This window comes from Bison bison, unplaced genomic scaffold (genome assembly GCF_000754665.1).
Source record: "Bison bison bison isolate TAMUID 2011002044 unplaced genomic scaffold, Bison_UMD1.0 scf7180017864066, whole genome shotgun sequence".
In the NCBI taxonomy this organism is placed as follows: Eukaryota; Metazoa; Chordata; class Mammalia; order Artiodactyla; family Bovidae; genus Bison; species Bison bison.
Genome location: NW_011494638.1, coordinates 6,823,651 through 6,851,343, shown reverse-complemented (window position 1 = coordinate 6,851,343; position 27,693 = coordinate 6,823,651). Strand labels below are relative to the sequence as shown.

At 38.6% G+C, this 27,693-nt stretch overlaps 1 protein-coding gene across 1 annotated transcript in view; it reads left to right on the top strand.

Annotated features, from left to right (window-relative positions):
* Positions 1-27,693, top strand: part of ADAM10 (ADAM metallopeptidase domain 10) — a 144,598-nt gene that overhangs the window by 33,273 nt on the left and 83,632 nt on the right. Inside the window, exon 2 of the mRNA XM_010836817.1 lies at positions 4,887-5,037. Coding sequence (XP_010835119.1) covers positions 4,887-5,037 — 151 coding nt within the window. The remainder of the gene's footprint in view (positions 1-4,886; positions 5,038-27,693) is intronic.

Below are 27,693 nucleotides of genomic sequence, written 5' to 3'. Positions count from 1 at the left end.
GCAAGACCCAACTCTATGCTGCCTACAGTGAACTTGCATTAAATACATAGGCACAAATAGGCTAAAAGGAAAAGAATGGAAGAGAAAGAGACCATGCTAATCAAACAACAAAAAATACTGGGAGTGGCTATATTAATACCAGACAAAGTAGATTTTAGAACATAGACTATTACAAAGAATAAAGAAGATCATCTGAAAATGATAAAGGAGTGAATTAATCCAGAAGGCACAAAATCATTAACATTTATGTACATAATAAAGTGAAAGTGATGTTGCTCAGTCGTGTCCGACTCTTTGCGACACCATGGACACCAGGCTCCTCCGTCCGTGGGATTTTTCTAGGCAAGAGTACTGGAGTGGGTTGCCATTTCCTTCTCCAGGGAATCTTTCTGACCCAGGGATCGAACCCAGGTCTCCCGCATTGTAGACAGACACTCTACTGTCTGAGGCACCAGGGAAGTCCTATGCACATAATAATAGAACTTCAAAAATCAATTAAGCAAAGAACTGCCAGGAGAAATAGAAAAAGCCGTAATCATAGATTTCAGTGCCTTTCTGTTAGTAATAGAACAGGTAGGTAGAAAATCATTAAGGATATAGAAGATTAAACAACACTGTAAACCAACTGACCTGGTTGTTGTTTATGTAACACTGTACTCAATATGTGCAGAGGTTGACGTTTCTGGAATACTCATCCGTTAACAGTAGAATATACATTCTTTTCAGCTGTGCATGAAACATGTGCAAGGATAGACCCACATTCTTGGTCATAAAATAAATCTCTGTATTTAAAAGGATTGTCATACAAAGTATGTTCTCTGGGTAGAGTAGAATTAAATTAGAGGTCAGTAACAGAAAGATAACTGAAAAATTCCTCATATTTATTAATAGAATCTAAATAACAGGCTTCTAAATAGCATATGAATTGTAGAAGAAATTAAAAAGGAAATAAGAAAGTATATTGAAGAGAATGAAAATGGTAACACAGCATAACAGAATCTGTGGGATGCTGCTAAACAGTATTAAGGGGACACTTACAGCACCTGGGTAGTAAGTAGAATAACTGAATACAGAAGTCTTAAATCATTGTTGTTCAGTTGCTCGGTCATGTCCGGCTCTTTGAGACCCCATGGACTGCAGCACACCAGGCTTCCCTGTCCTTCACTATCTCCTGGAGCTGGCTCAAACTCATGTCCATTGAGTCGGTGATGCCATCCAACCATTTTGTCCTCTGTCGTCCCCTTCTCCTCCTGCGTTCAGTCTTTTCCAGCATCAGGGTCTTTTCTCATGAGTCAACTCTTCTCATCAGGTGGCCAAAGAATTGGAGCTTCAGCTTGAGAATCAGTCCTTCCAATGAATGAATATTCAGGACTGATTTCCTTTAAGATGGACTGGTTTGACCTCTTTGCAGTCCAGTGGACTCTCAAGAGTCTTCTCTAACACTACAGCTCAAAAGCATCAATTGTTTGGCACTCAGCCTTCTTTATGGTCCAACTCTCACATCCATACATGACTACTGGAAAAACCATAACTTTGACTCGACAGACCTTTGTTGGCATAGTAATGTCTCTGCTTTTTAATACGCTGTCTAGGTTTGTCATAGCTTTTCTTTCAAAGAGCAAGCGTCTTTTAATTTCATGGTTGCAGTCATCATCTGCAGTGATTTTGGAGCCCCCAAAAATAAAGTCTGTCACTGTTTGCGTTGTTTCCCCATCTATTTGCCATGACGTGATAGGACCAGATGCCATGATCTTCGTTTTTTGAATGTTGAGTTTTAAGCCAGCTTTTTCACTCTCTCTCACTTTCATCAAGAGGCTCTTTAGTTCCTCTTTGCTTTCTGCCATAAGGGTGGTGTCATCTGCATATCTGAGGTTATTGATGTTTCTCTCTGCAATCTTTATTCCAGCCTGTGCTTCATCCAGCCCGGCATTTCGCATGATGTACTCTGCATGTAAGTTAAATAAGCAGGGTGACAGTATAGGGTCTTGACATATTCCTTTCCCAATTTGGAACCAGTCTGTTGTTCCATGCCCAGTTCTAACTGTTGTTACTTCTTGACCTGCATACAGTTTTCGCAGGAGGCAGGTCAGGTGGTGTGGTATTCCCATCTCTTGAAGAATTTTCCACAGTGTTGTGATCCCCACAGTCAAAGGCTTTAGCATAGTCCATGAAACAGAAGTAGATGTTTTTCTGGAATTCTTTTGTGTTTTCAGTGATCCAGCGGATGTTAGCAATTTGATCTCTGGTTCCTCTGCCTTTTCGAAATCCAGTTTGAACATCTGGAAGTTCTCGGTTCACATGCTGTTGAAGACTAGCTTGAAGAATTTTGAGCATTGCTTTGCTAGTGTGTGAGATGAGTGTAACTGTGAAGTAGTTTGAACATTCTTTGGCATTGCCTTTCTTTGGGATGGGAGTGAAAACTTAAATCAATGGTCTTCACTGAAAAAAAATAGAGCGATTTTACTTAAAGTAAGTGGAAGGAAAGAAATAGAGATCAAGTTGAAAATTAAAAAATAGGAAGCAGAAAAATAATGAAGGAAAATAAAAGGAAATAAAAGTTGGTTCTTGAGAAGATCAGTCAAATCAATAATTCTCTAGCTATCTTGATTAGGACCCAAAGAGAGAAGATATAGATTACTGATGTCTGGAATGAGGGAGGTAACATTACTATAGATTCAGAAGATATTAAAAAGCATAATAAGGGAATATTATGAACAGCTTTATTTCCATAACTTAAAAACTTAGGTGAAATGGACAAATTCTTAGCAAAGGGTCAGTCAAGGAATGGATAACCAGAATAGCTGTTTATGTATAAAGTTGATGTCATTAATAACCTTTCACAAAGAAAACTCCAGGCTAAGATGGCTTCACTGGTGAATTCTATCAAACATTTAAGGAGGAAATAATACCAGTTCCACATAAATTTGTCCAGAAAATTGAAGAAGAGGTAATACTTTCAAAATGTTTTTTTATATTGATACTAATACTTGACAAAGACAGTCCAAGAAAACTACAGACTAGTGTCTCTCATGAACATACATAATAAAAATTCTAAACAAAATTTATCAAATCTAACAATATTATAAAACACAATATACTGTAGTCAAATTGGATTTATTTTGGTAATGCAAGGGTGGTTTAACATTAGAAAATCAACAGTTTTTTAAAAAATTGAAGTATAACTGATTTACAATGTTTTGTTAATTTTAGCTGTACAGCATAGTGATTCAATTATACATATATATATGCAGTCTTTTTAAAAAATTCTTTCCCATGTTTATCATAGGATATTGAGTAGAGTTCCTTATACTATACAGCAGCACCTTGTTTATCTCAGTATATAATGGTTGGCCTCTGCTCCCCTCTGTGTCTGTGAGTTTGTCCACATATAAGTGGTATCATATGGTATTTGTCTTTCTTTTTCTGACTTAACTTCACCTACTATGATATTCTATAGTTCTATCCATGTTGCTCCAAATGGCATTATTTTACTCTCTTTTATAGCTAAGTCACATTCCATTGTATATATGTACCACAGCTTTATTCATTTATCTGTTGAGGGACGTTTAAGTTGTTTCCATGTCCGTGTTCACTGTTGTGAATAGTGCTGCTGTGAATATAGGTGCACATGTATATTCCTGAATTATAGTTTTGAACAGATACATGTCCAGGAGTAAGATTGCTGGATCATATGGAAATTCTAGTTTTAGTTTTTGAGGAATCTCCATACTGTTCTCCGTATCTGCTGCATCAGCTAACATTCCTACCGACAGTGTAGGCGAGTTCCCTCTTCTTTAGCATTTGTTATTTGTAGACCTTAAAATTTTTTTTATATATTATTTGTTTTTGGTTTCACTTGGTATTCTCTGCCTCATGTGGGTTTTTTCTAGTGGTGGGAAAGTGGGGGCTGCCCTTTGTTGTGATACCAGGGCTTCTCATTGCTGTGACTTGTCTTGTTAGCACAGGCTCAAAGATATGCGGGCTCAGTAGCTGTGTTACACAGGCTCAGGGGCCCTAGACACAGGCTCAGTAGTTGTGTTACACAGGCTTAGTTGCTCTGCAGCACGTGGAGTCTTCCCAGACCGAGGATCAAAGTTGTGTCCCCTGCAATGGCAGGCAGATTCTTTACCTGCTGAGCCATCAGGGAAGTCCCGATAATTAGTGATGTTGAACATCTTTCCATGTGTGTGTTGGCCATCTGTACGTCTTTGGAGCAATGTCTGTTTAGTTCTTCTGCCCATGAGAATAAGTCAGTTTGATTTCACATATTAATAAACTAAAAAGAAAAAAACAGTCATCTTTTAAAAAAATTATTTACTTATTTTTATTGCAATATAGTTGATTTACAAGGTTGTGTTAGTTTCAGGTGTATGTCAAAGTGATTCATTTATTCATAAATATATGTATATATATTTCAAATTCTTTTCCCATATAGGAATAGTTCCTAGTGCTATAGAGTAGGTCTTTATTGATTATCTATTGTAAGCATCTTAATAGATGTAGACAAAGATCAACATCTCTTCCTGAGTATAAAACTTCCTCAGCTTGATTAAGGACATCCTAGACAAACCTATGGCTAACATCAAACCTTGTGTGTGGTTAAAATTCCCATTATAATAAGCTTTTAGGGACTTTTCTGGTGATCCAGTGGTTAAGACTCTGCTTCCACTTGCAGGAAGCACGGGGTTGATCCCTGGTCAGGAAACTAGGATCCCATATGCTGTATGATGTGACCACAAACAAACAAACAAAAATTAACAACTGTTTATGAAAATAAAGTATTAAGATTGGTGAAACAGTTGTTTAACACAGAATAATTGTGAAATCATTTTAGAATTAGAATAAACCATAAGAAGATATTAATTCAAACTGTTTATTTTTTGTAGGTCAGTATGGAAATCCTTTAAATAAATACATTAGACATTATGAAGGATTATCATATGATGTGGATTCATTACACCAAAAACACCAGCGTGCCAAAAGAGCAGTATCACATGAGGACCAGTTTTTACGGCTAGATTTTCATGCTCATGGAAGGTAAGTAAATTTATTGCTGATTATGTCTGAAGTTCCAGTGTATTCAATGTATGTTAAGAGAGGAAATTTATACCTTTCATTTTCCTTCTCTAATGGAAAGGTCCCCATTTGTAAATTCAACCTACACTGGAATTTGGTGTGTACATTAGAAACGGTTTTCTTTTAAAACAGATTGGCCTTTTATATTGTTAAGGAAACAATCACATTTAAATGTTTTTAAGTTCATGAATCAGATCCTCAGTTGTATTATTAGAGGATATGTCTTTAAAGAAGAGTCTGTGTTTGTGATTTCCAACTATTTTTTATGTGTTTTATGGCCTATATGTCTATTCCGTGGTGCCAACAGTGAAGGTAGCTGGTTGTAGGCCATTGAATGTCATTTAATTTCTCATTAACTCAATTTTATCAGCTCTAAAATGACAACTTGTAGACAGATGACCTACTGTACTGCTTAATTCTCAGTATCGTTAAGGAATAAAGAGCAAGGGAGCCAAGGGAGAGAGGTAAAAATCACAATTATTTAGTGCTGTTGTGTTCCACGTACAAGGACATAGATGCTTTATATGTATTTTCTTATTTACTCTCTCAACATCCAAACAAGGTAAATCGTTTTATATCCAAGGAAACTTAAGACTCAGAGAAAATAGCTTCTTTAAAGTTATGTAGGACAGGGAGGTCTGTGCTGTGATTCACAGGGTTGCAAAGAGTCGGACATGACTGAGCAACTGAACTGAACTGAACTGAACTGAAAGTTATGTAGCACAGGGACTTCCCTGGTCCAGCAACTACAATCCCGTGTGCTGTATAGTGTGGCCAGAAAACAAGTTAATAGCACAGATTTGACCCAGACCTGGCTGACTCAAAACCCTGTATTTTTTTCTTTGACTGCTCAGTCGTGTCCCACTCTGTGCGATCCCATGAACCGCAGCACGCCAGGCCTCCCTGTCCATCACCAACTCCCGGAGTTTACCCAAACTCGTGTCCATCAAGTCAGTGATGCTATCTAACCATCTCATCCTCTCATCCCTTCTCCTCCTGCCTTCAATCTTTCCCAACATCAGGGTCTTTTAAATGAGTCCACTCTTCGCATCAGGTGGCCAAAATATTGGAGTATCAGTTTCAACATCAGTCCTTCCAATGAACACCCAGCACTGATCTCCTTTAGGATGGACTGGTTGGATCTCCTTGCAGTGCAAGGGACTCTCAAGAGTCTTCTCCAACACCACATTTCAAATGCATCAATTCTTCGGTGCTCAGCTTTCCTTATAGTCCAACTCTCACATCCATACATGACCACTGGAAAAACCATAGCCTTGACTAGACGGACCTTTGTTGACAAAGTAATGTCTCTACTTTTTAATATGCTGTCTATATTGGTCATAACTTTCCTTCCAAGGAGTAATCGTCTTTTAATTTCATGGCTGCAGTCACCATCTGTAGTGATTTTGGAGCCCCCCAAAATAAAGTCTGAAACTGTTTGCACTGTTGCCCCATGTATTTGCCATGAAGTGATGGGACTAGGTGCCATAATCTCAGTTTTCTGAGTATTGAGCCTTAAGCCAACTTTTTCACTCTCCTCTTTCACTTTCATTAACAGGCTCTTTAGTTCTTCATCACTTTCTGCCATAAGGGTGGTGTCATCTGCATATCTGAGGTGATTGATATTTCTCCCGGCAATCTTGATTGCAGCTTGTGCTTCTTCCAGCCCAGTGTTTCTACTGATGTATTCTGCATATAAGTTAAATAAGCAGGGTGACAGTATACAGCCTTGACAGGAGTACCTAAGTACTTTTTGTATCTAAATACAAAATCTTAAAGTATTCTTTGGCAGACACTCTGCTTTGCCCGCTATAATGAATAAACCTGTCCTTTTGTACTTTTTCTACAGGTGTGACCCTGATTTATTATTCACCTCCTAATAGGTTTCCCAGCTTCCATTTCATTTATCCTTAAAACTATTCTAAGTACTGCTACAAGATGACTTTTCCTTAAATGCTTCCTTTTTCATGTCAACTCATTGCTCTAGAGTCTTTAATTAATGATTGTTAGCCAGATTTCCTAGCTTGGTTATCAAGATTCTTTGTTCAGTTCACTTCAGTTTAGTTTAGTCACTCAGTTGTGTCCGACTCTTCGTGACCCCATGGACTACAGCACGCCAGGCTTCCCTGTCCATCACCAACTCCTGGAGTTTAACCAGTCTCATCTCCACTGAGTTGGTGATGGCATCTAGCCATCTCATCCTCTGTTACCCCTTCTCCTCCTGCCTTCAATCTTTCCCATCATCAGGGTCTTTTCAAATGAGTCTGCTCTTTGCATCAGGTGGCCAAAGTATTGGAGTTTCAGGTGCAACATCAATCCTTCCAATGAGCACTAAGGACTGATCTCCTTCAGAATGGACTGGTTGGATCTCCTTGCAGTCCCAGGAACTCTCAAGAGTCTTTTCCAACACCACAGTTCAAAAGCATCAATTCTTCAGCGTTCAGCTTTCTTTATAGTTCAACTCTCACATCCATACATGACTACTGGAAAAACAACTAATTGCCTTGACGAGACAGACCTTAGTTGGCAAAGTAATGTCTCTGCTTTTTAATATGCTGTCTAGGTTGTTCATAACTTTCCTTCCTAAAGGAAGGAAACTAAACTAAACTAAACTGAAGTGAACTGAACAAAGAATCTTGATAACCAAGCTAGGAAATCTGGCTAACAATCATTAATTAAAGACTCTAGAGCAGTGAGCTGACATGAAAAAGGAAGCATTTAAGGAAAAGTCATCTTGTAGTAGTACTTAGAATAGTTTTGAGGATAAATGAAATGGAAGCTGGGAAACCTATTAGGAAGTGAATAATAAATCACAGTCACACCTGTAGAAGGAGTAAGTGTCTTTGATTTCATGGCTGCAGTCACCATTGCAGTGATTTTGGAGCCTCCCAAAATAAAGTCTTCACTGTTTTCATGGTTTCCCCCTGCATATGCCATGCAGTGATGGCACTGGATGCCATGATCTTAAGTTTTCTGAATGTTCAGCTTTAAGCCAACTTTTTCACTCTCCTCTTTCACTTTCATTGAGAGGCTCCTTAGTTCTTCTTCACTTTCTGCCATAAAGGTGGTGTCATCTGCATATCTGAGGTGATTGATATTTCTCACGGCAATCTTGATTCCAGCTTGTGCTTCTTCCAGCCCAGCGTTTCTCATGATGTATAATCTGCATATAAGTTAAATAAGCAGGGTGACAATATACAGCCTTGACATACTCCTTCTCCTGTTGGAGTCTGTTGTTCCATGTCCAGTTCTAACTTTTGCTTCCTGACCAGCATACAGGTTCCTCAAGAGGCAGGTCAGGTGGTCTGGTATGCCCATCTCTTTCAGAATTTTCCACAGTTTATTGTGATCCACACAGTCAAAGGCTTTGGCATAGTCAATAAAGCAGAAATAGATGTTTTTCTGGAACTCTCTTGCTTTTTCCATGATCCAGCGGATGTTGGCAATTTGGTCTCTGGTTCCTCTGCCTTTTCTAAACCCAGCTTGAACATCTGGAAATTCATGGTTCATGTATTGCTGAAGCCTGGCTTGGGGAATTTTGAGCATTACTTTACTCGCGTGTGAGATGAGTGCAATTGTGCGGTAGTTTGAGCATTCTTTGGCGTTGCCCTTCTTTGGGATTGGAATGAAAACTGACCCTTTCCAGTCCTTTGGCTACTGCTGAGTTTTCCAGATTTGCTGGCATATTGAGTGCACACTTTGACAGCACCACCTTTCAGGATTTGAAATAGCTCATTTGGAATTCCATCACCTCCACATGCTTTGTTCGTAGTGATGCTTTCTAAGGCCCACTTGACTTCACATTCCAGGATGTCTGGCTCTAGGTGAGTGATCACACCACCGTGATTATCTGGGTCATTAAGATCTTTTTTGTACAGTTCTGTATATTCTTGCCACCTCTTCTCTTAATATCTTCTGCTTGTGTTCAGTCCATACTATTTCTATCCTTTATTGAGCCCATCTTTGCATGAAATGTTCCCTTGGTATCTCTGATTTTCTTGAAGAGATCTCTGGTCTTCGCCATTTTATTGTTTTCCTGTACTTCTTTGCACTGATCACTGAGGAAGGCTTTCTTATCTCTCCTTGCTGTTCTTTGGAACTCTGCATTCAGATGGGTGTATCTTGGTATATCTTTCCTTTTCTCCTTTGCTTTTCGATTCTCTTATTTTTACAGCTATTTGTAAGGCCTCCTCAGACAGCCATTTTGCCTTTTTGCATCTCTTTTTCTTGGGGGTGGTCTTGATCCCTGTCTCCTGTATAACGTCACAAACCTCTGTCCATAGTTTATCAGGCACTGTGTCTATTAGATCTGTTCCCTTAAATCTATTTCTCACTTCCACTGTATAATAGTAAGGGATTTGATTTTGGTCATACCTGAATGGTCTAGTGGTTTTCCCTACTTTCTTCAATTTAAGTCTGAATTTGGCAATAAGAAGTTCATGATCTGAGCCACAGTCAACTCCCGGTCTTGTTTTCACTGACTGTATGGAGCTTCTCCATCTTTGGCTGCAAAGAATATAATCAGTCTGATTTTGGTGTTGACTATCTGATGATATCCACGTGTAGAGTCTTCTCTTGTGTTGTTGGAAGAGGGTGCTTGGTATGACCATTGCGTTCTGTTGGCAAAACTCTATTAGCCTTTGCCCCGCTTCATTCTGTACTCCATGGCCAAATTTGCCTGTTACTCCAGGTGTTTCTTGACTTCCTACTTTTGCATTCCAGTCCCCTGTAATGAAAAGGACTTTTTTGGGGGGTGTTAGTTCTAAAAGGTCTTATAGGTCTTCATAGAACTTTTCAACTTCAGCTTCTTCAGCAGTACTGGTCAGGGCATAGACTTGGATTACCGTAATACTGAATGGTTTGCCTTGAAAACGAACAGAGATCATTCTGTCGTTTCAGAGAGTGCATCCAAATTCTGCATTTTGGACTCTTTTGTTGACTATGATGGCTACTCCATTTCATCGAAGGGATTCTTGCCCACAGTAGTAGATATGATGGTCATCTGAGTTAAATTCACCCATTCCAGTCCATTTTAGTTTGCTGATTCCTAAAATGTTGACGTTCTCTCTTGCCATCTCCTGTTTGACTGCTTCCAATTTGCCTTGATTCATGGACCTGACATTCCAGATTCCTATGCAATGTTGCTCTTTATAGCATCGGACCTTGTTTTCTATCCCCAGTCACATCCACGACTGGGTGTTGTTTTTGCTTTGGCTCTGTCGCTTCATTCTTTCTGGAGTTATTTCTCCACTGATATCCAGTAGCCTATTGGGCACCTACCAACCTGGGAGTTCATCTTTCAGTGTGCTTTTTCATACTGTTCATGGAGCTCTCAAGGCAAGAATTCTGAAGTGGTTTGCCATTCTCTTCTCCAGTGGACCATATTTGTCAGACCTCTCCACCAAGACCCGTCTGTCTTTGTAAATTAATGCAATGATTCTTTGTAAAGTAATTCAACTCAATTCTAAACTTATTTTGTTCTACTTCCCAAAATCAAGTGTCTGTTTCATTCAGAGTGAGCTTCTCATTGCTGAGTATATCATGTATAGGTTTGTTCCCTGTGTTATTTATCTTAAATAAATTCTGATCATCTTTTAATGCACAATTCCATTTCTGCTTCTCTCAAGCTTTATTTACACCTTACTCTGAACTTCTAAATTACTTATCTGTTCCATTCACATTTGATTTGGTATCTCTTCATGTGTTTATTTTTCTGTAACTGTTTTCTTCCTCACAGGCAAGATACCTGCTACTATTTAGTATGTCCACTATTTGCCCTTATATTACAGGTACTCAAGAAAGATTTTAATGGATAGAAAAATAAGATTATAAGAAATGCTGTGATACTTAAAGTATTTTACAAATGGTAATAAATGGTTTACTTAATTTCCATATTACAAAGCAATGATCATTATAGAAAAAAGGACTTTCAAGTTACATGTCTACTTTGATTTCAAGGAGAAAAAAGTTCATTTTAGGATCTGAGCTTCGAAATAAAAATTTTGATTATGGCAATTCATATAAATTTTTATGAGCCTTAACCTCAGAGAAAATTTTAATTACCCATTCTTATTGGTATCATGAAATAGTAAGTGGTCATTAATCCTTCCTGTTTTTAGTGGCTATCTCAAAATAAATTTAATGCTATATTGGAAATATGTTGTGACTGCCAAAAGGAAAAGTAGAGATTCTAGGTGCCTTTGGTTTGGATGTCACAGTTCTGTTACATTGCTAGATTTTTATTAGCTCCATGATATATTTCATATTGATATTTGCAAAACCAAATCTTAGATCCTTCTGTTTTTTTTTTTAATTTGTGTTAGAGTAACTGAGAGGGAGCGTGCACGTACATGCTGTTATTTAGTTATCCTAATAGAAGCTGCAAGATGAACGTCAGTCATTGCATAAGAATAAAAGTGACACGGTGCTTTACAGATAGAATGCTGTTAGTGTTCACAGAAGAGGGAACTGACTGAGGAGGTCATAGAGAGCCTGGATCCAAGGAACCTCATTGTGTGTATAAGTGGTTATCTTAGGTGCTTTCAACAGACATCTAGTTGATTATATACATGAACTGTATTTTCTACAATAGATACAAATTGAGAAATTTGATTTTTTTGTCTGAATTATTATACTTGTATAGTCACAGTGTCTCAGAGCTTGTGCCCTTAAACATGGTTATTGCTACTACCTTCTAACATACTTTAGTTAAAAATGTGATGACCTGATAGTTTTCTCTTTTTCCTTGAAATAGACCTGTAAAAATGACCTCGATTAGTATACTTACAGATTTTCTACTAAGTCTCTTCTCCTACCCTACCATATGCAGAATGTTAGTTTGGGGTATAAGCAGAGCTTCTTAGGAGTGTGGGTATGTGAGTATGTGTGCATATGTTTCAGTATTTAAGTTATTTTTTGTTCTGTTTGTTTTCATGCCTAGGCACATGAACATACTTCTTTCAACCTGTCTTCCAAGTTTCCTCAAAAAGAAAGGGTGTACCCATGGCTAATTCATGTCAATGTATGGCAAAAACCACTGCAATATTGTAAAGTAATTAGCCTCCAATTAAAATAAATTAATTAAAAAATAAAAAAGAAACTTGTTCAATGTTAAAAAAAAAAAAAAAAGAAGGGTGTACCAAACCCCAGGTTTACAAATATCACTGAAGAAATGTCAAGGTTCTTTAAGCCTAAAGGCCATTTTTGACAATTCTATGAAAAAGCTTTTCCCTTTTCTTCCCCCTTGCAGTTTTATTGAGATTTAATTGACACGGGGGCTTCTCTGGTGGCTCAGTGAGAATTTGCTTGCAGTACAGGAGATGTGGGTTTGATCCCTGGGTCAGGAAGATACCCTGGAGGAAGGCATAGCAATCCACTACAGGATTCTTGCCTGGAGAATCAGAGGAGCTTGGTGGGCTATGGTCCACAGGGTTGCAGAGTTGGACATGACTGAAGTGACTGAGCACACACACACGCACTGTATAAATTTAAGGTGTATAGCATAATAGTTTGACTCATATACATCATGAAATTTCAGTTTTTCTTGTGTGTGTGTGTGTATGTATTTTTTGTACTAGATAGAGAAAGGAGGATTGTGGTAATTTGGAGACTGATTGGTGTTCCCCTGTCACCTGACATGTGTTGTCTAGTGATTTCTTTTGAGCCTTAGTTTGCTCATTAGTAAAACCTTGATGTTTGGATGAGATAATGTTTAAGGCTTCTTCTGCTTTAAAATTCTACAAAATATATTAGTAACACCAAAGTAATGAATTAAAAAAAAACAAAAAGCTCAAACACTATCTAGTCTGTAATAATTGCACTCATCTCACACGCTAGTAAAGTAATGCTCAAAATTCTCTAAGCCAGGCTTTAGCAATACGTGAACCATGAACTTCCAGATGTTCAAGCTGGGTTTAGAAAAGGCAGAGGAACCAGAGATCAAATTGCCAACATCCAGTGAATCATCAAAAAAGCAATAGAGTTCCAGAAAAACATCTATTTCTGCTTTATTGACTATGCCAAAGCCTTTGACTGTGTGGATCACAATAAACTGTGGAAAATTCTGAAAGAGATGGGAATACCAGACCACCAGACCTGCCTCTTGAGAAATCTGTATCCTGGTCAGGAGGCAAGAGTTAGAACTGGACATGGAACAACAGACTGGTTCTAAACAGGAAAAGGAGTATGTCAAGGCTGTATATTGTCACCCTGCTTATTTAACTTATATGCAGATTATACATCATGAGAAATGCTGGGCTAGAAGAGGCACAAGCTGAAATCAAGATTACCAGGAAAACTATGAATCACCTCAGATGTGCAGATGACATCTCCCTTATGGCAGAAAGTGAAGAAGAACTAAAGAGCCTCTTGATGAAAGTGAAAGAGGAGAGTGAAAAAGTTGGCTTAAAGCTCAACATTCAGAAAAGTAAGATTATGGCATCCGGTCCCATCACTTCATGGCAAATACTTGGGGAAACTGTGGAAACAGTGTCAGACTTTATTATTTTGGGCTCCAAAATCATTGCAGATAGTGATTGCAGCCATGAAATTAAAAGATGCTTACTCCTTGGAAGGAAAGTTATGACCAACCTAGACAGCATATTAAAAAGCAGAGACATTACTTTGCCAACAAAGGTCTGTCTAGTCAAGGCTATGGTTTTTTCTGGTAGTCATGTATGGATGTGAGAATTGGACTATCAAGAAAGCTGAGCGCTGAAGAATTGATGCTTTTGAACTGTGGTATTGGAGAAGAGTCTTGAGAGTCCTTTGGATTGCAAGGAGATCCACCCAGTCCATCCTAAAGGAGATCAGTCCTTAGTGTTCATTGGAAGGATTGATGTTGAAGCTGAAAGTCCAAATCTTTGGCCACCTGATGCGAGAACTAACTCGTTTGAAAAGACCCTGGTGTTGGGAAAGATTGAAGGCAGGAGGACAAGGGGACGACAGAGGATGAGATGGCTGGATGGCATCACCTACTCAATGGAGATGAGTCTGGTTAAACTCCAGGAGTTGGTGATGGACAGGGAGGCCTGGTCTGCTGCAGTCCATGGGCTTGCAAAGAGCCAGACACGATTGAGCGACTGAACTGAACTGAGTCTGTAATAAACTGTTTTTTGGCTCTTTGTTTAATTTTTTAGGTATGTAATCAATAAATCAAAACTTGTTTCTATCTAATATACATTTTGCATATAATATAAAAGATATCAAAATTTTATCTAATTGTAGTGAACCGTGAACTTCCTGATGTTCAAGCTGGTTTTAGAAAAGGCAGAGGAACCAGAGATCAAATTGCCAAAATCTGCTGGATCATAGAAAAAGCAAGAGAGTTCCAGAAAAACATCTCTTTCTGCTTTATTGACTATGCCAAAGCCTTTGACTGTGTGGATCACAATAAACTGTGGAAAATTCTGAAAGAGATGGGAATACCAGACCACCAGACCTGCCTCTTGAGAAATCTGTATCCTGGTCAGGAGGCAAGAGTTAGAACTGGACATGGAACAACAGACTGGTTCCAAATAGGAAAAGGAGTTTGTCAAGGCTGTATATTGTCACCCTGTTTATTTAACTTATATGCAGAGTACATCATGGAAAACGCTGGACTGGAAGAAACACAAGCTGGAATTAAGATTGCCGGGAGAAATATCAATAACCTCAGATATGCATATGACACCACCCTTATGGCAGAAAGTGAAGAGGAACTCAAAAGCCTCTTGATGAAAGTGAAAGTGGAGAGTGAAAAAGTTGGCTTAAAGCTCACCATTCAGAAAATGAAGATCATGGCATCCGGTCCCACCACTTCATGGGAAATAGATGGGGAAACATTGTCAGACTTTATTTTTCTGGGCTCCAAAATCACTGCAGACGGTGACTGCAGCCATGAAATTAAAGGACACTTACTCCTTGGAAGGAAAGTTATGACCAACCTAGATAGCATATTCAAAAGCAGAGACATTCCTTTGCCAGCAAAGGTTCGTCTAGTCAAGGCTATGGTTTTTCCTGTGGTCATGTATGGATGTGAGAGTTGGACTGTGAAGAAGGCTGAGCGCCGAAGAATTGATGCTTTTGAACTGTGGTGTTGGAGAAGACTCTTGAGAGTCCCTTGGACTGCAAGGAGTCCAGGGGAATCCAACCAGTCCAGTCTGAAGGAGATTAGTCCTGGGTGTTCTTTGGAAGGAATGATGCTAAAGCTGAAACTCCGGTACTTTGGCCACCTCATGCGAAGAGTTGACTCATTGGAAAAGACGCTGATGCTGGGAAGGATTGGGGGCAGGAGGAGAAGGGGATGACAGAGGATGAGATGGCTGGAGGGCATCACTGACTCGATGGACGTGAGTCTGAGTGAACTTCGGGAGTTGATGATGGACAGGGTGGCCTGGTGTGCTGTGATTCATGGGGTTGCAAAGAGTCGGACATGACTGAGCGACTGATCTGATCTGATCTGAGTATAATATTTTAGAGTACTTATATAGTCTAAAACCAATAGTTTAAAAAAATAAAAAATAAAACCAATAGTTTTTTCTGGTTTTGACAATATAATTATTCCTGTAGCCTCAATTGTACATTTCCAAGCTGCTAAAAATAAACGGTCTGATACTTCTTTTGAAATTTTCTTTGGAGTTTGGGACTTAGGTTCTCACAACCTCTGATATATAAGGATGTCAAGAATGTGGTCCAGGTAACTTGTAAAAGGCATAGATATTCTTCATGACTGGAGTTGGGTTAGTCAGGTAGCATCTTAGACTTGATTTTTGACATATCATGAGTAGGGTAATAGAAACCCACGACCCTTTTAACTCTGTAGACAAACCAGCACACTTGAAGAGATAAGAATCTAGACAGTAGAAATGGATGCCAACTCATGAGAAACAGGATAAATTTGAGTTATGTAAAAATGCTGTTGTTATGGATATGGAAAAACAGAATTTTGAAAGGTTTTAAATTTAATCTATTAAAATCTATTCCACTTAAATCTCTTCCAGCAAAATTTGAGCAAGTTAGAGCAAAAGTTTTGAAGGGAAAATGGTACTTCTTTGGACCTACTTTACATCAGGTGCAGTGCCTTTTGGCACAGACTTCATTTCATACCACTGTGTCTCCGCAGTGGATTTTCTAAGATATCCTATTCTTTATGCTTACACAGATAGTAAAAGCTTAACAAATATATATTTTTAAAATTGTGAAGGCTACACTGGCTACTTGAGTTACTTACTAAAATAAGAGTAGGAAGAGCTTAGTTGTGTTCATGTAATTGTGTGTTGAAGAAGTTAAATTGAGAGCTGATGATTGCTCTGAACTTAGCTTCTTAGATAAGATTTTAACATGAAGCATTTTTATTTTACATGTTTTTAAGCACTAAGTAGGATTTATATAAAAGAGAAGATGAATTTTTTAAAAAACTTAAACTGAGCTTCCTTTCTTTTTGAAAAAGGAATGGAAATAAGAGTGTAAAAGTGTTTTTCTGACTATTTTCAATTCTTTGGAAAGTTGATCTAAAACAGGCTTGTATCTGATAGCATATTGAATGTCAGAGTTTCTAGAGTAGGTGACCTAGACACGTAAATGTCAGAAATTAAGTATATGCCTAGTAGGAAAGCCCATCCATCATTCTTCAATTACAATCCTCAGTTGTAAGTTATATTTCATACTAGAATTTTGGATTTGCAGTGTGCTCTTTTTGTGAAATAAGCTCCCCAACTCAGACTAAATTCAGATTCATAGGCAGCTTTGTTTTTTTCTGTTCTTTAAGTGACTAAGCCCTCTCTAAGTTGTTGTGCTGTCTCTTAAAAGTATAGCAAGGATTTTGTATGACTAATGTTTATCTGATTTCACTATACCTGATTAATATAACCGTGTTGAATGGATATGTTTAGTTTATTGGTAATATTATGCCTGCTTGGTTGTTTTATTAAGCATCAGTGAAATCTTGTAAGTAATGTAATATTTTAAAACATTAAATAGGTTTTAAAAATCTTTGATAATCACATATACACTTCCTATTTGAAGTAGCTTCTGGACACCAAGATTCCTCACTTGGTTGTATTATAACCTCTTCAACTTTTTTTCTGCTTTTTAGATGGACATGTATTTCTGATACTTGTTCGTAGGGATAAACTTGAATTGTTGTGTGCATCTCTGAAATTTTCTCAAGTCCTAGTCACTTTGTACTGCTAAGTCACTTCAGTCGTGTCCGAGTCTGTGTGACCCCATAGACGGCAGCCCACCAGACTCCCCAATCCCTGGGATTCTCCAGGCAAGAACACTGGAGTGGGTTGCCATTTCCTTCTCCAATGCATGAAAGTGAAAAGTGAAAGTGAAGTCGCTCAGTCATATCTGAGTCTTAGTGACCCCATGAACTGCAGCCTACCAGGCTCCTCCATCCATGGGATATTCCAGGCAAGAGTAGTGGAGTGGGGTGCCATTGCCTTCTCCAGTCACTTTGTACTAGTTAGGTTCTAAAATAGTCTGTACTGGGAGAATAATGCTGAAACAACAAATCAAATATAAACACAAAGTCTAGCATATCAGGAATCTTAAATCTTAGACAAATAATTGTGTTATGTGTAGTAGTACTTGTCTTTTTCTTTTTTTAAAACCTAAATCACAAATTCTGTTAAATGGAATTTTGATTCTTGGATTGAATGAACAAATGTATATTTCCTTTATTTTTATTTAAGCTACAAGAGATGTTTCTCTAGTTTTTGTATGCCATAATTTACTAAGTCCACTTGTATGTTTTATTTCAATCCTTGCATTGTTTGACGCATTTATTAAGCATCCAGTGTATTTCAGGTGCTTTTGTTTACTTGTACTTTAGTTTTGGTTGTGCTGCACGGCTTGCAGGAACTTAGTTCCCCAGCCAGAGGTTGAACCTGAGCCTCTGGCAGTGGAATTGTGGAGTTCTCACCACTAGATTGCCAGGGAATTCCCTTTCAGGCACTTTTAGTAGCTGCTAGGAATGGAGAAGCTGAACAAGAGAAGTTCTTACTGTTCAGGATTTTATGGACTCAAGAGAAATAGAGGTATTATATTAGGAATAATAGCTGTGGTAAATGTTAAGAATGTTTTAAAAGATTGCTGTGGGAGCATAGGGGAATACCGTCTTGTCTGGGGGTCAGGGAAGGCCACTGGTCTTAGAAAATGACTTTAAATGGATCCGGGAAAGATGACAAAGAAGGAGGTGATTAGACAGAGGAAATAGCATGTGTGAAGATACTGAGATGAAGGAATTTCAGTATGGCTGGTTCCTAAGATGTGAGGGAGAATGGTTTCTAATTAGGCTGACGTAAGCAGGAGCCAGATCTTTGAGAGTGTATGTAAGTCATGGTGATAGTTTTTTTACTTAACCGTGGAACATTTTTAATGGTAAGTAACTTTATGAGGTAAAAAAAGTCTGGTCTGGCTGCAGATGAAGAATAGTTTGGAAAGGAGTAACGTTAAAGGGATTAAGACATCCTCATGAGAAGTGGTCATGTATGGATGTGAGAGTTGGATTGTGAAGAAAGGTGAGTGCTGAAGAATTGATGCTTTTGAACTGTGGTGTCGGAGAAGACTCTTGAGAGGCCCTTGGACTGCAAGGAGATCCAACTAGCCCATCCTAAAAGAGATCAGTCCTGGGTGTTCATTGGAAGGACTGATCTGAAGCTGAAACTCCAATACTTTGGCCACCTCATGTGAAGAGTTGACTTATTGGAAAAGATCCTGATGCTGGGAGGGATTGGGGGCAGGAGGAGAAGGGGACGACAGAGAATGAGATGGCTGGATGGCATCACCGACTCGATGGACATGAGTTTGAGTAAGCTCCGGGAGTTGGTAATGGACAGAGAGTTCATCGTTCATGGGATCGTAAAGAGTCGGACACGACTGAGCGACTGAATTGAACATGAGAAGTGGTATCCTGGATTAGGATGGTACTAGAGATGATGAAGGAGAGTGGATAAATGTGAGAGATATTTTGAAGGTAGAATTTATTGGGCATAATTCATACATAGTGAGGTCTTAAGAGGAGTCGAGGATGACTTTTTCTAGTTTGAGCAAATGAGTGATTGCTGGAGCCATTTACTGAGATAGGATACGGGAACAGCTATAAGTTTTGAGGAGAAGTCAGAAGTTCAGTTTTGAACATGTTATGTGACGTTTATGAAGAGGGCCCAGTTGCTGAAGTGCTGCTGAATGCCAGTATTTTAAGTTTTAAGTGGAGGAGGGGGTGCAAAAACTGAAGAGTGGTAAGAAAAGTAGGAAACCTGAGAGCATAATACCTAGAAGCCAGGGAAAAGCGTTCAGAGGAAGGGAGTGGTTAATTGCTGCTTTTTGCTTTTGTCTTGCTAAACATTACCAGTATTCCTAGTCCACGTTAATAATCCTTTGAATTTCTCTAGTTTTGTTTGATCTCGCTGATCTAGTTATACAAAGTAATTCAAATTTGGGGACTTCATAGTCATGTATAAGGGTAAAGAAGTAACATTTTTTTGTTTGAATTTCTAATAATTTATGATAATAACCAGGGTATCTTTGGGCATTTTGGTTAAAAGAGCATATTGGGCCAGTATCTTTGAAAAACCATCTCTACTAATTCTGTGGTGATTGAATGCAAGGACCTGGTTAGTTTTTGAGTATAGCTTGGCTAGTTTTTCCCCAAATGTAAGAAATACAAAACATTTTAATTGTCCATAATAAAATTGTTCTGACACGACTCCTCCAGTTTTTTAATGTTTTGCTTTCAGCAGTAGCTTGCTCATATTTATTATTAAACTCAGTGAGCCTTTCACATTGTTTATCTTAGAGACTTCAGAGGTTGCTCTCTCCAACTTGGATGACATTTTGGAGACATGGTCAGTCATTCAGCTTCACTTGTATATATATTTAAGTCCCCAAATAGGAGATTTTAGTCATACTCTCTGTTAATGTTTAAAAATCTGTTTTTTTAAATCCTTTGCTACAAACATACATCTAGTCAAAGCTGTGGTTCTTCCAGTAGTCATGTATGAATGTGAGAGTTGGACTATAGAAAAAGCTGAGCGCCAAAGAATTAATGCTTTTGAACTGTGATGGAGAAGATTCTTGAGAGTCCTTTGGACTGCAAGGAGATCCAACCAGTCCATCCTAAAGGAGATCAGTCCTTAGTGTTCTTTGAAAGGATTGATGTTGAAGCTGAAACTCCAATACTTTGGCCACTGGATGAGAAGAACTGACTCCTTGGAAAAGACCCTGGTGTTGGGAAAGATTGAAGGCGGAGGAGAAGGAGATGTCAGAGGATGAGATGGCTGGATGGCATCACTGACTAGATGGACGTGAGTTTCAGCAAGCTCCTGGAGTTGGTGATGGACAGGGAGGCCTGGTGTGCTGCAGTCCATGGGGTCACAGAGTCGGACACGAGCATGAGTGGCTGAACTTAGAACTTACTTTCTCTCTTAGGCTTATTCTTATTTCTTGTTTTAACAAACTCCATGATGATAAGATGATGGTGTTGTCTTCTTAAGTTCTTGCTACTTCATCATCAACCAGTTATTCACAGTATATCAGTATTAAATCTCGAGTAGAAGTTCTCATCATTTTCTTTTGGAGGTTGATACTATCAGTAATGCAAAATCAAAAAGTTGTTAAACAGTTTGCTATTGCAGAATGGCAGTAGCTCTTTTTCATCAGAAACTTTATCTTAAGTGGGAGGAGGCTGAGGATAAGAATTCAGTGTAGAACCCACTTACCCAAATAAAAGGAGACCTGAACTGCTTGCATGGTTGCAGTTGAATGAGAAGAGCCCACGAGTGGGGCTTGGAGGAGGGGTTTGAATCTTCAGGCCACCCTGGATGTGGAAAGGTAACAAAGGCAGAAAAATGTGTATGGGAGTAGACTCCTTGAGGAGCATGGGGGAGGAGATGGCAAATTTTATCTTTTAAAAGGAGAGATTTGAGATAATGAGAATGTTCAGCAGGACGACAAGTCCCCTTCCTTCCTCTCACTTCCCACAACGGGCACAGGGAATATTGTAGTTTGAAGAAATATATTCATGGAGATGTTTTAGACAGCGTTTGTCACATAAAGAATTAACTTGCTGGCTGCCCAGGTCTTCATTAATTGAACAAAGATGTTCTGTGTGCTATATTCTATTTTCTTACCATATCTCCTCCCCTCCCCGCTCTATATACCACTTCAGCCCAAGTGATTTTTCTCTAACACGCAGTGTGTGTAGTTCTGCTGCTCACAGCTCTTTCCCACCTCCACTCCATAGCCACATGGCTCTTGAGCCTCCATTTCATTCAAATCTCTGCTCAAATGTCATCCATTCAGAGAAATCTTGCCTAGCACCGTTTGTAAAGTAGCACTTTCTTTCCTTCTTCCATTCTGTCCTTTTATCCTGCTTTGTTTTTCATCATAGCACTTACCACTACAAACTTCAGTTTTAGTTTCACGTTTATCTTCCTTGGTAATTCTTAAGGAATCTTATATGTTTATTTTTGCTTATTTGGGGCAATCTGTCTACCTCAGGACCATTAGTAAAGCCTGGAACTGTGTTTTTCAAACTATAGAGCCCTAGAATTTCTGTGGAGGATGCCTCAGGTTTGGCCCAATGGCGTACACCTGGGCTAACTGTTCTTTCCCTTTCTATCAACCTCTTATGTTTTATGCTTTTTCAGGGGGGTGGCTTCTTTAAGATAATTTGAAAAAGGACTTTTCTGTTTCAAAAAGTGTACTGTTTGACTTATAATAATATTCGCTATTAATACTGGCAGCATGTCTTACAAAAATAATTTGGATGCAGACTCTGTCAAGCATCTTTATGAAGAAGAAGGTGAATGTTACAGGGATAGAATACCTAGAAACGTCTATTTTCTAAGGAAGGCCTGTTAAGTCCTGTTTTATTTCTAGGAGTCATTCTCCAGGCCTGTGACAAACCTGTCCTGTTTAGACACAGTAGACCTCTCTGGGACTGCCAGATCACTCTGGCATACTTGGAAGCAAAGCTTTTGCTCTCAGGTTTCTTTCCCCAGTTAACAAGGTACTTCATTAGCTGAGGCTTTTTTGTCCTATTAGGTTGATACAAAAGTAATTGCGGTTTTGGACCATGACTTTTAAATCATTGTAACTAGGTTCAAACACATTTTTATTAATCAAAATAAGAACCATTACAATCAACACATTTTTGCCAACGAGAAGTAAGTTTGTTTATTCCTGTAGCGTGAAAATCCACGTCTTGGGATTTGACAATCTCTTGGAAAGCATTTTCTGCTTTCTGCTGTTTGTGGAAGCGTTTTCCCTGCAAAAGTTGTCAAGATGCTTGAAGAAGTGGTAGTGGATTGGTGAGAGATCAGGTGAATATGGTGGATGAGGCAAAACTTTGTAGCCCAATTTGTTCAACTTTTGAGATGTTGGTTGTGTGACGTGTTGGTTGGGCATTGTGGAGAAGAATTGGGCCCTTTCTGCTGACCAGTGCCGGCTGCAGGTGTTGCAGTTTTTGGTGTATCTCATCGATTTGCTGAGCATATTTCTCAGATGTGATGGTTTCATCAGGATTCAGAAAGCTGTAGTGGATCAGACTGGCAGCAGACCACCAGAGACCATGACCTTTTTTTCGTGCAAGTTTAGCTTTTAGAAGTGCTTTGGAGCTTTTGCTTGGTCCAGCTACTGAGCTGGTCGTCACTGGTTGTTGTAAACAGTCTACTTTTTGTTGCACATCACAGTCTAATCAAGAAACGGTTTGTCGTTATTGTGTAGAATAAAAAAAGACAACACTTCAAAACTTTTTTGAGTTGCAGTCAGCTCATGTTGGAGAAGGAAATCGCTACCCACTCCAGTATTCTTGCCTGGAAAATCCCATGGACAGAGGAGCCTGGTAGGCTAGTGGGGTTGCAAAGAGTCGGACACGACTGAGCAACTTCACTTTACTCATGAGGCACCCAGTGACCTAGCCTTTTCACCTTTCCAATTTGCTTCAAATGCCAAATGACCATAGGATGGTTGATGTTGAGTTCTTCGGCAATTTCTCATGTAGCTGTAAGAGGATCACCTTCAGTGATGGCTCTCAGTTGGTGCTTGTCAGTTTCTGATGGCTGGCCACTATGTGCTTCATATTTGAGGCTCTAGTCTTCTTTGCAAAACTTCTTGAATCATCACTGCACTGTACGTTCATTAGCAGTTCCTGGGCCAAACGCTTGCTGATATTGCATGAGTTGTCTCTGCTGTTTTACGACCCATTTTGTACTGGATTTAAAAAATCGCTTGAATTTGCTTTTTGTCTAACATTTCTGTAATCTAAAATAAACATAAACAGCAAACAGTGAGTCATTAGCAGAAAAACATGAAGTGAGAAATGCCATTAAAATGATGTATAACATAACCACATTTATTTAAGAATGTATTCCAATATCAAACAGCAAAGTTTCACAATAATGCAAAATCACAATTTTGCACCAGCCCTAATCCTATGACCAGTTCGAGGGATGCATCTTTAACTATTGCTGGTTTCTTCTGAGAGTCAGAGCCATATACTGTCTATAGCCTATAATCATGTGAGGGAAAAGACAACTTCTTTTTACTCTATAATCTTAACTGTTCTAATCTATAGAATGGTACCTCATTAGTATAGAAGGTATATGATCTAGAAACTAACAGAATCATACACTAACATAATTAATTTTGTTGTCCATACTGAAGGTGGTTCTCCTACTTCTAGTACTACTTAGATTCAGAGTGCTTTTTTAAAGCCTCAGAGGGGAAAACCAGCTTTTATTATCACATGGTACAACTGCATTTTCAAAGCATGAAATTTTCAAAGCCAGAGATTTGGAAAATCCGTTTCATGTATTTTTTCAAATGACTGTCATTTGTTAGCTGATTTTGCCTGCCTATAATTTCACTCCATTCTTTATAACTTTACTATATGGCACTGTAGAAAGAATGATAATAGAACTACTGTAATCAGGATGAGATACAAAATACTATTGATCCATACAGTGAACACAGTGGTTAAATCTAAGAGTAGGAAAACATCCCCAGTGCAAATAGTGTTCCTTACACAGAGCATCTTCCACCTCAAAGGAAATCTAAAATTTATCTTTGGTGGCAGTGCAGTATATTATAATAACAAAAAAAGAACTAAACTTACTGAAAGAAGCATAGTAAAAGGGGACAGAGTTTAGCCTTAGTCTTAAGAGTGTCTCAGGCATTAATAATCAAAGGGTACTTTGTATGGTGGTGTACAGTAAAATTTTCAGTAAAATTCAGATAAGGTTATATCTTACTTGGATTTGTTCAGATTTTAAAAGGTAACTTGTTGGTGAAGATTTCTAATATCACATACATTAAGACCACTACAGCACTCAGCAAATATTAACTTGACTGCTTCTATCACATACTTGAGAGGCATTTGTGATACGGTCAAAAGGAAGATGCAGCAACCAAATACTAGAGCTCTAGTCCTAATTCTAGTCTTGTGACCTGAGTCTCATAAAAACATTCATCATGCTTCCCTTGCAAGGTTACTGTGAGGATGAGGTGCAGTAATATGTGTGAAAGTGCTCTGAAACTACTTTATTTTTGTTGTTTAATCACGAAGTTGTGTCTTATTCTTTGTGACCCCATGGACTGTAGCCTGCCAAACTCTTCTGTCCATGGGATTTTCCAAGGCATGAATACTTGAGTGGGTTGCCATTTCTTTGTCCAGGGAATTTTCCCAACCCAGGAATCGAACCCATGTCTTCTGCATTGACAGTTGGATTCTTTACCATTGAGCCACCAAGGAAACCCTGAAACCTACATCAATTTGAGAACAATGTTATAATCTCATCATTATCACAATACTGCTATCTCAACCAGTAGTATCTCAACCAATATTCCAGGGGCTTTTACTACTGGGATGGGTATCTTTGCCCACACAATTTTATTTTATCCCTTAGTTTTTGGGAATACATGATTTTTGAAATTTTATTTTATGTTGGCAAAATAACATGTAACTTAAACGATTTTAACCATTTTTAATGGTTACAATTCAGTGGCGTTAGGTACATTCAAAGTGTTGTCAAACTATCACTGCTGTTCATTTCCAGAGCTTTTTGATTATACCAAACAGAAACTGTGTACCCATTAAACAATAGCTCTGTATTCTGACCTACCAGCCCTTGGTAACCTCTGTTCTACTTTCTGTCCCTAGGAAGTTGCCTATTCTACGTACCTCATAACTGGGGTCATATGATACATGACCTTCTGCATCTGGCTCATTTCACCTAGCATAGTGTTTCCAAGGTTCATCCGTGTTGTATCATGTATCAGAATTCCATTCCTTTTTAAAGCTAAATAATCCACTATATGTTTATTCTACTCATACATACATCTTGAAATCCATATGTTGGTGGACATTGGGGTTGTTTCCATCTTTTGGCTATTACGAATAATGCCATAAACATTGGTGTACATGAGTCCCTGATTTCCGGTCCTTAGGGTGTATACCTAGAAGTAGAATTTCTGGATAATACAGTAGTTCTCTGTTTAACTTTTTGAGGAACCACCAAACTGTTTTCCCAAAATGCAGTGAATTTTTTTTTTAAGGCAGTGTTCACTGTAATTTTTCTTACCCTTGAGTCAAAAGTTTAAGCTCCTGCTTATAATGGTTTTAAGGTATAACAGTTTTGCTAAATAATAAACAAATCCTGAATGACAAACAGATTAAGCTCATGGACTTTTACTGTTTAGTCTGTTTAACGAAGATGCTCTTTTAGAAGTGCTATTTATATAGTAAATTAAAAGTACATAAATGAATATAAATGAATGATTTTCAAATCATTATGATCCTTTAAAAAACAGTGTGTATATTTATACTTGTATATATGATCAAGGATTTCCTGTCTGTTAGTTGATGAAAGCAACTTTATGAAAAGGATGTGGAATAAGAATTCAGGCAGGATTCCTATTTGTTTAGGATTGTTTTTTTAACTGTGGAATTCCCATTTAGAAGATCTTTGGCTTTGTTGATTGCTTGCTACAATGGATTAGAACCTTAAGGTTCTAAGGATATCTTTCCTAGCCTACAGTCATTGTCACAGTACTTGGGAAGCCCTGGGAGATATTTTGTGAGAGTTTTAGGCAAATAGAAGTGAGTGCAGCCACAAAATAAAAGATTGCCAATATTGACGGGAAATTAAGGAAAAAGGATTATAGTGTTCAAAAACGGTGACATTATTATGAAGCTAATGGATAAAACCCAACTGTTGACCCCTATTCACTTGAAAAATGATTTGATTTTTTTCTTTAAAATCGTCTTTATTGAAGTATAATTTATATTATGTTCATTTCAAGTGTATAGTTTCAGTTCAGTTCAGTCGATCAGTTGTGTGTGACTCTTTGCGACCACATGGACTGCAGCACACTAGGTTCCCTGTCCAGCACCGACTCCCGGAGCTTGCTCAGACTCATGTCCATGGAGTTGGTGATGCCATCCAACCATCTCATCCTGTGTCTTCCCCTTCTCCTCCTGCTTGCAGTCTTTCCCAGCATCAGGGCCTTTTCCAGTGAGTCAGTTCTTCCCATCAGGTAGCCAAAGTATTGGAGTTTCAGCTTCAGCATCAGTCCTTCCAGTGAATATTCAGGACTGATCTCCTTTAGGATGGACTGGTTGGATATCCTTGCAGTCCAAGGGGTCTCAAGAGTCTTCTCCAAAAACCACAACTCAAAAGCATCAATTCTTCGGCGCTCAGCTTTCTTTATCGTTCAATTCTCGCATCCATACATGACTAGACTGACCTTTGTCGGCAAAGTAATGTCACTGCTTTTCAATATGCTGTCTAGGTTGGTCATAGCTTTTTTCCAAGGAGAAAGTGTCTTAATTTCATGGCTGCAGTCACCATCTGCAGTGATTTTGGAGCCCCCCGCCCCACCCCAAATGAAGTCTCTCACTGTTTCCATTGTTTCCCCATCTGTTTGCCATGAGTGATGTGACCGGATGCCATAATCTTTGTTTTTTGAATGTTGAGTTTTATGCCAGCTTTTTCACTCTCCTCATTCACTTTCATCAAGAGGCTCTTTAGTTCCTCTTTGCTTTCTGCCATTAGGGTTGTGTCATCTGCATATCTGAGGTATTGATATTTCTCCTGGCAATCTTGATTCCAGCTTGTGCTTCATCCAGCCCAGCGTTTCACATGATGTACTCTGCATATAAGTTAAATAAGCAGGGTGAAAATATACAGCCTTGACATACTCCTTTCCCAATTTTGAACCAGTCCGATGTTCCATGTCTGGTTCTGTTGTTGCTTCTTGACCTGCATACAGAATTCTCAGGAGGCAGGTAAGATGGTCTGGTATTCCCATTTCTTTAAGAATTTTCCACAGTTTGTTGTGATCTACACAGTCAAAAGCTTTAGCGTAGTCTGTGAAGCAGATGTTTTTCTGGAATTCTCTTGCTTTTTCTGTGATCCAATGGATATTGGCAATTTGATCTTGGGTTCCCCTGCCTTTTCTGAATCCAGCTTGAACATTTGGAAGTTTTCGGTTCACATACTGTTGAAGCCTAGCTTGAAGAATTTTGAGCATTACTTTGCTAGAGTGTGAGATGAGTGTAATTGTGCGGTAGTTTGAGCATTCTTTGGCATTGCCTTTCTTTGGGATTGGAATGAAAACTGACCTTTTCCAGTC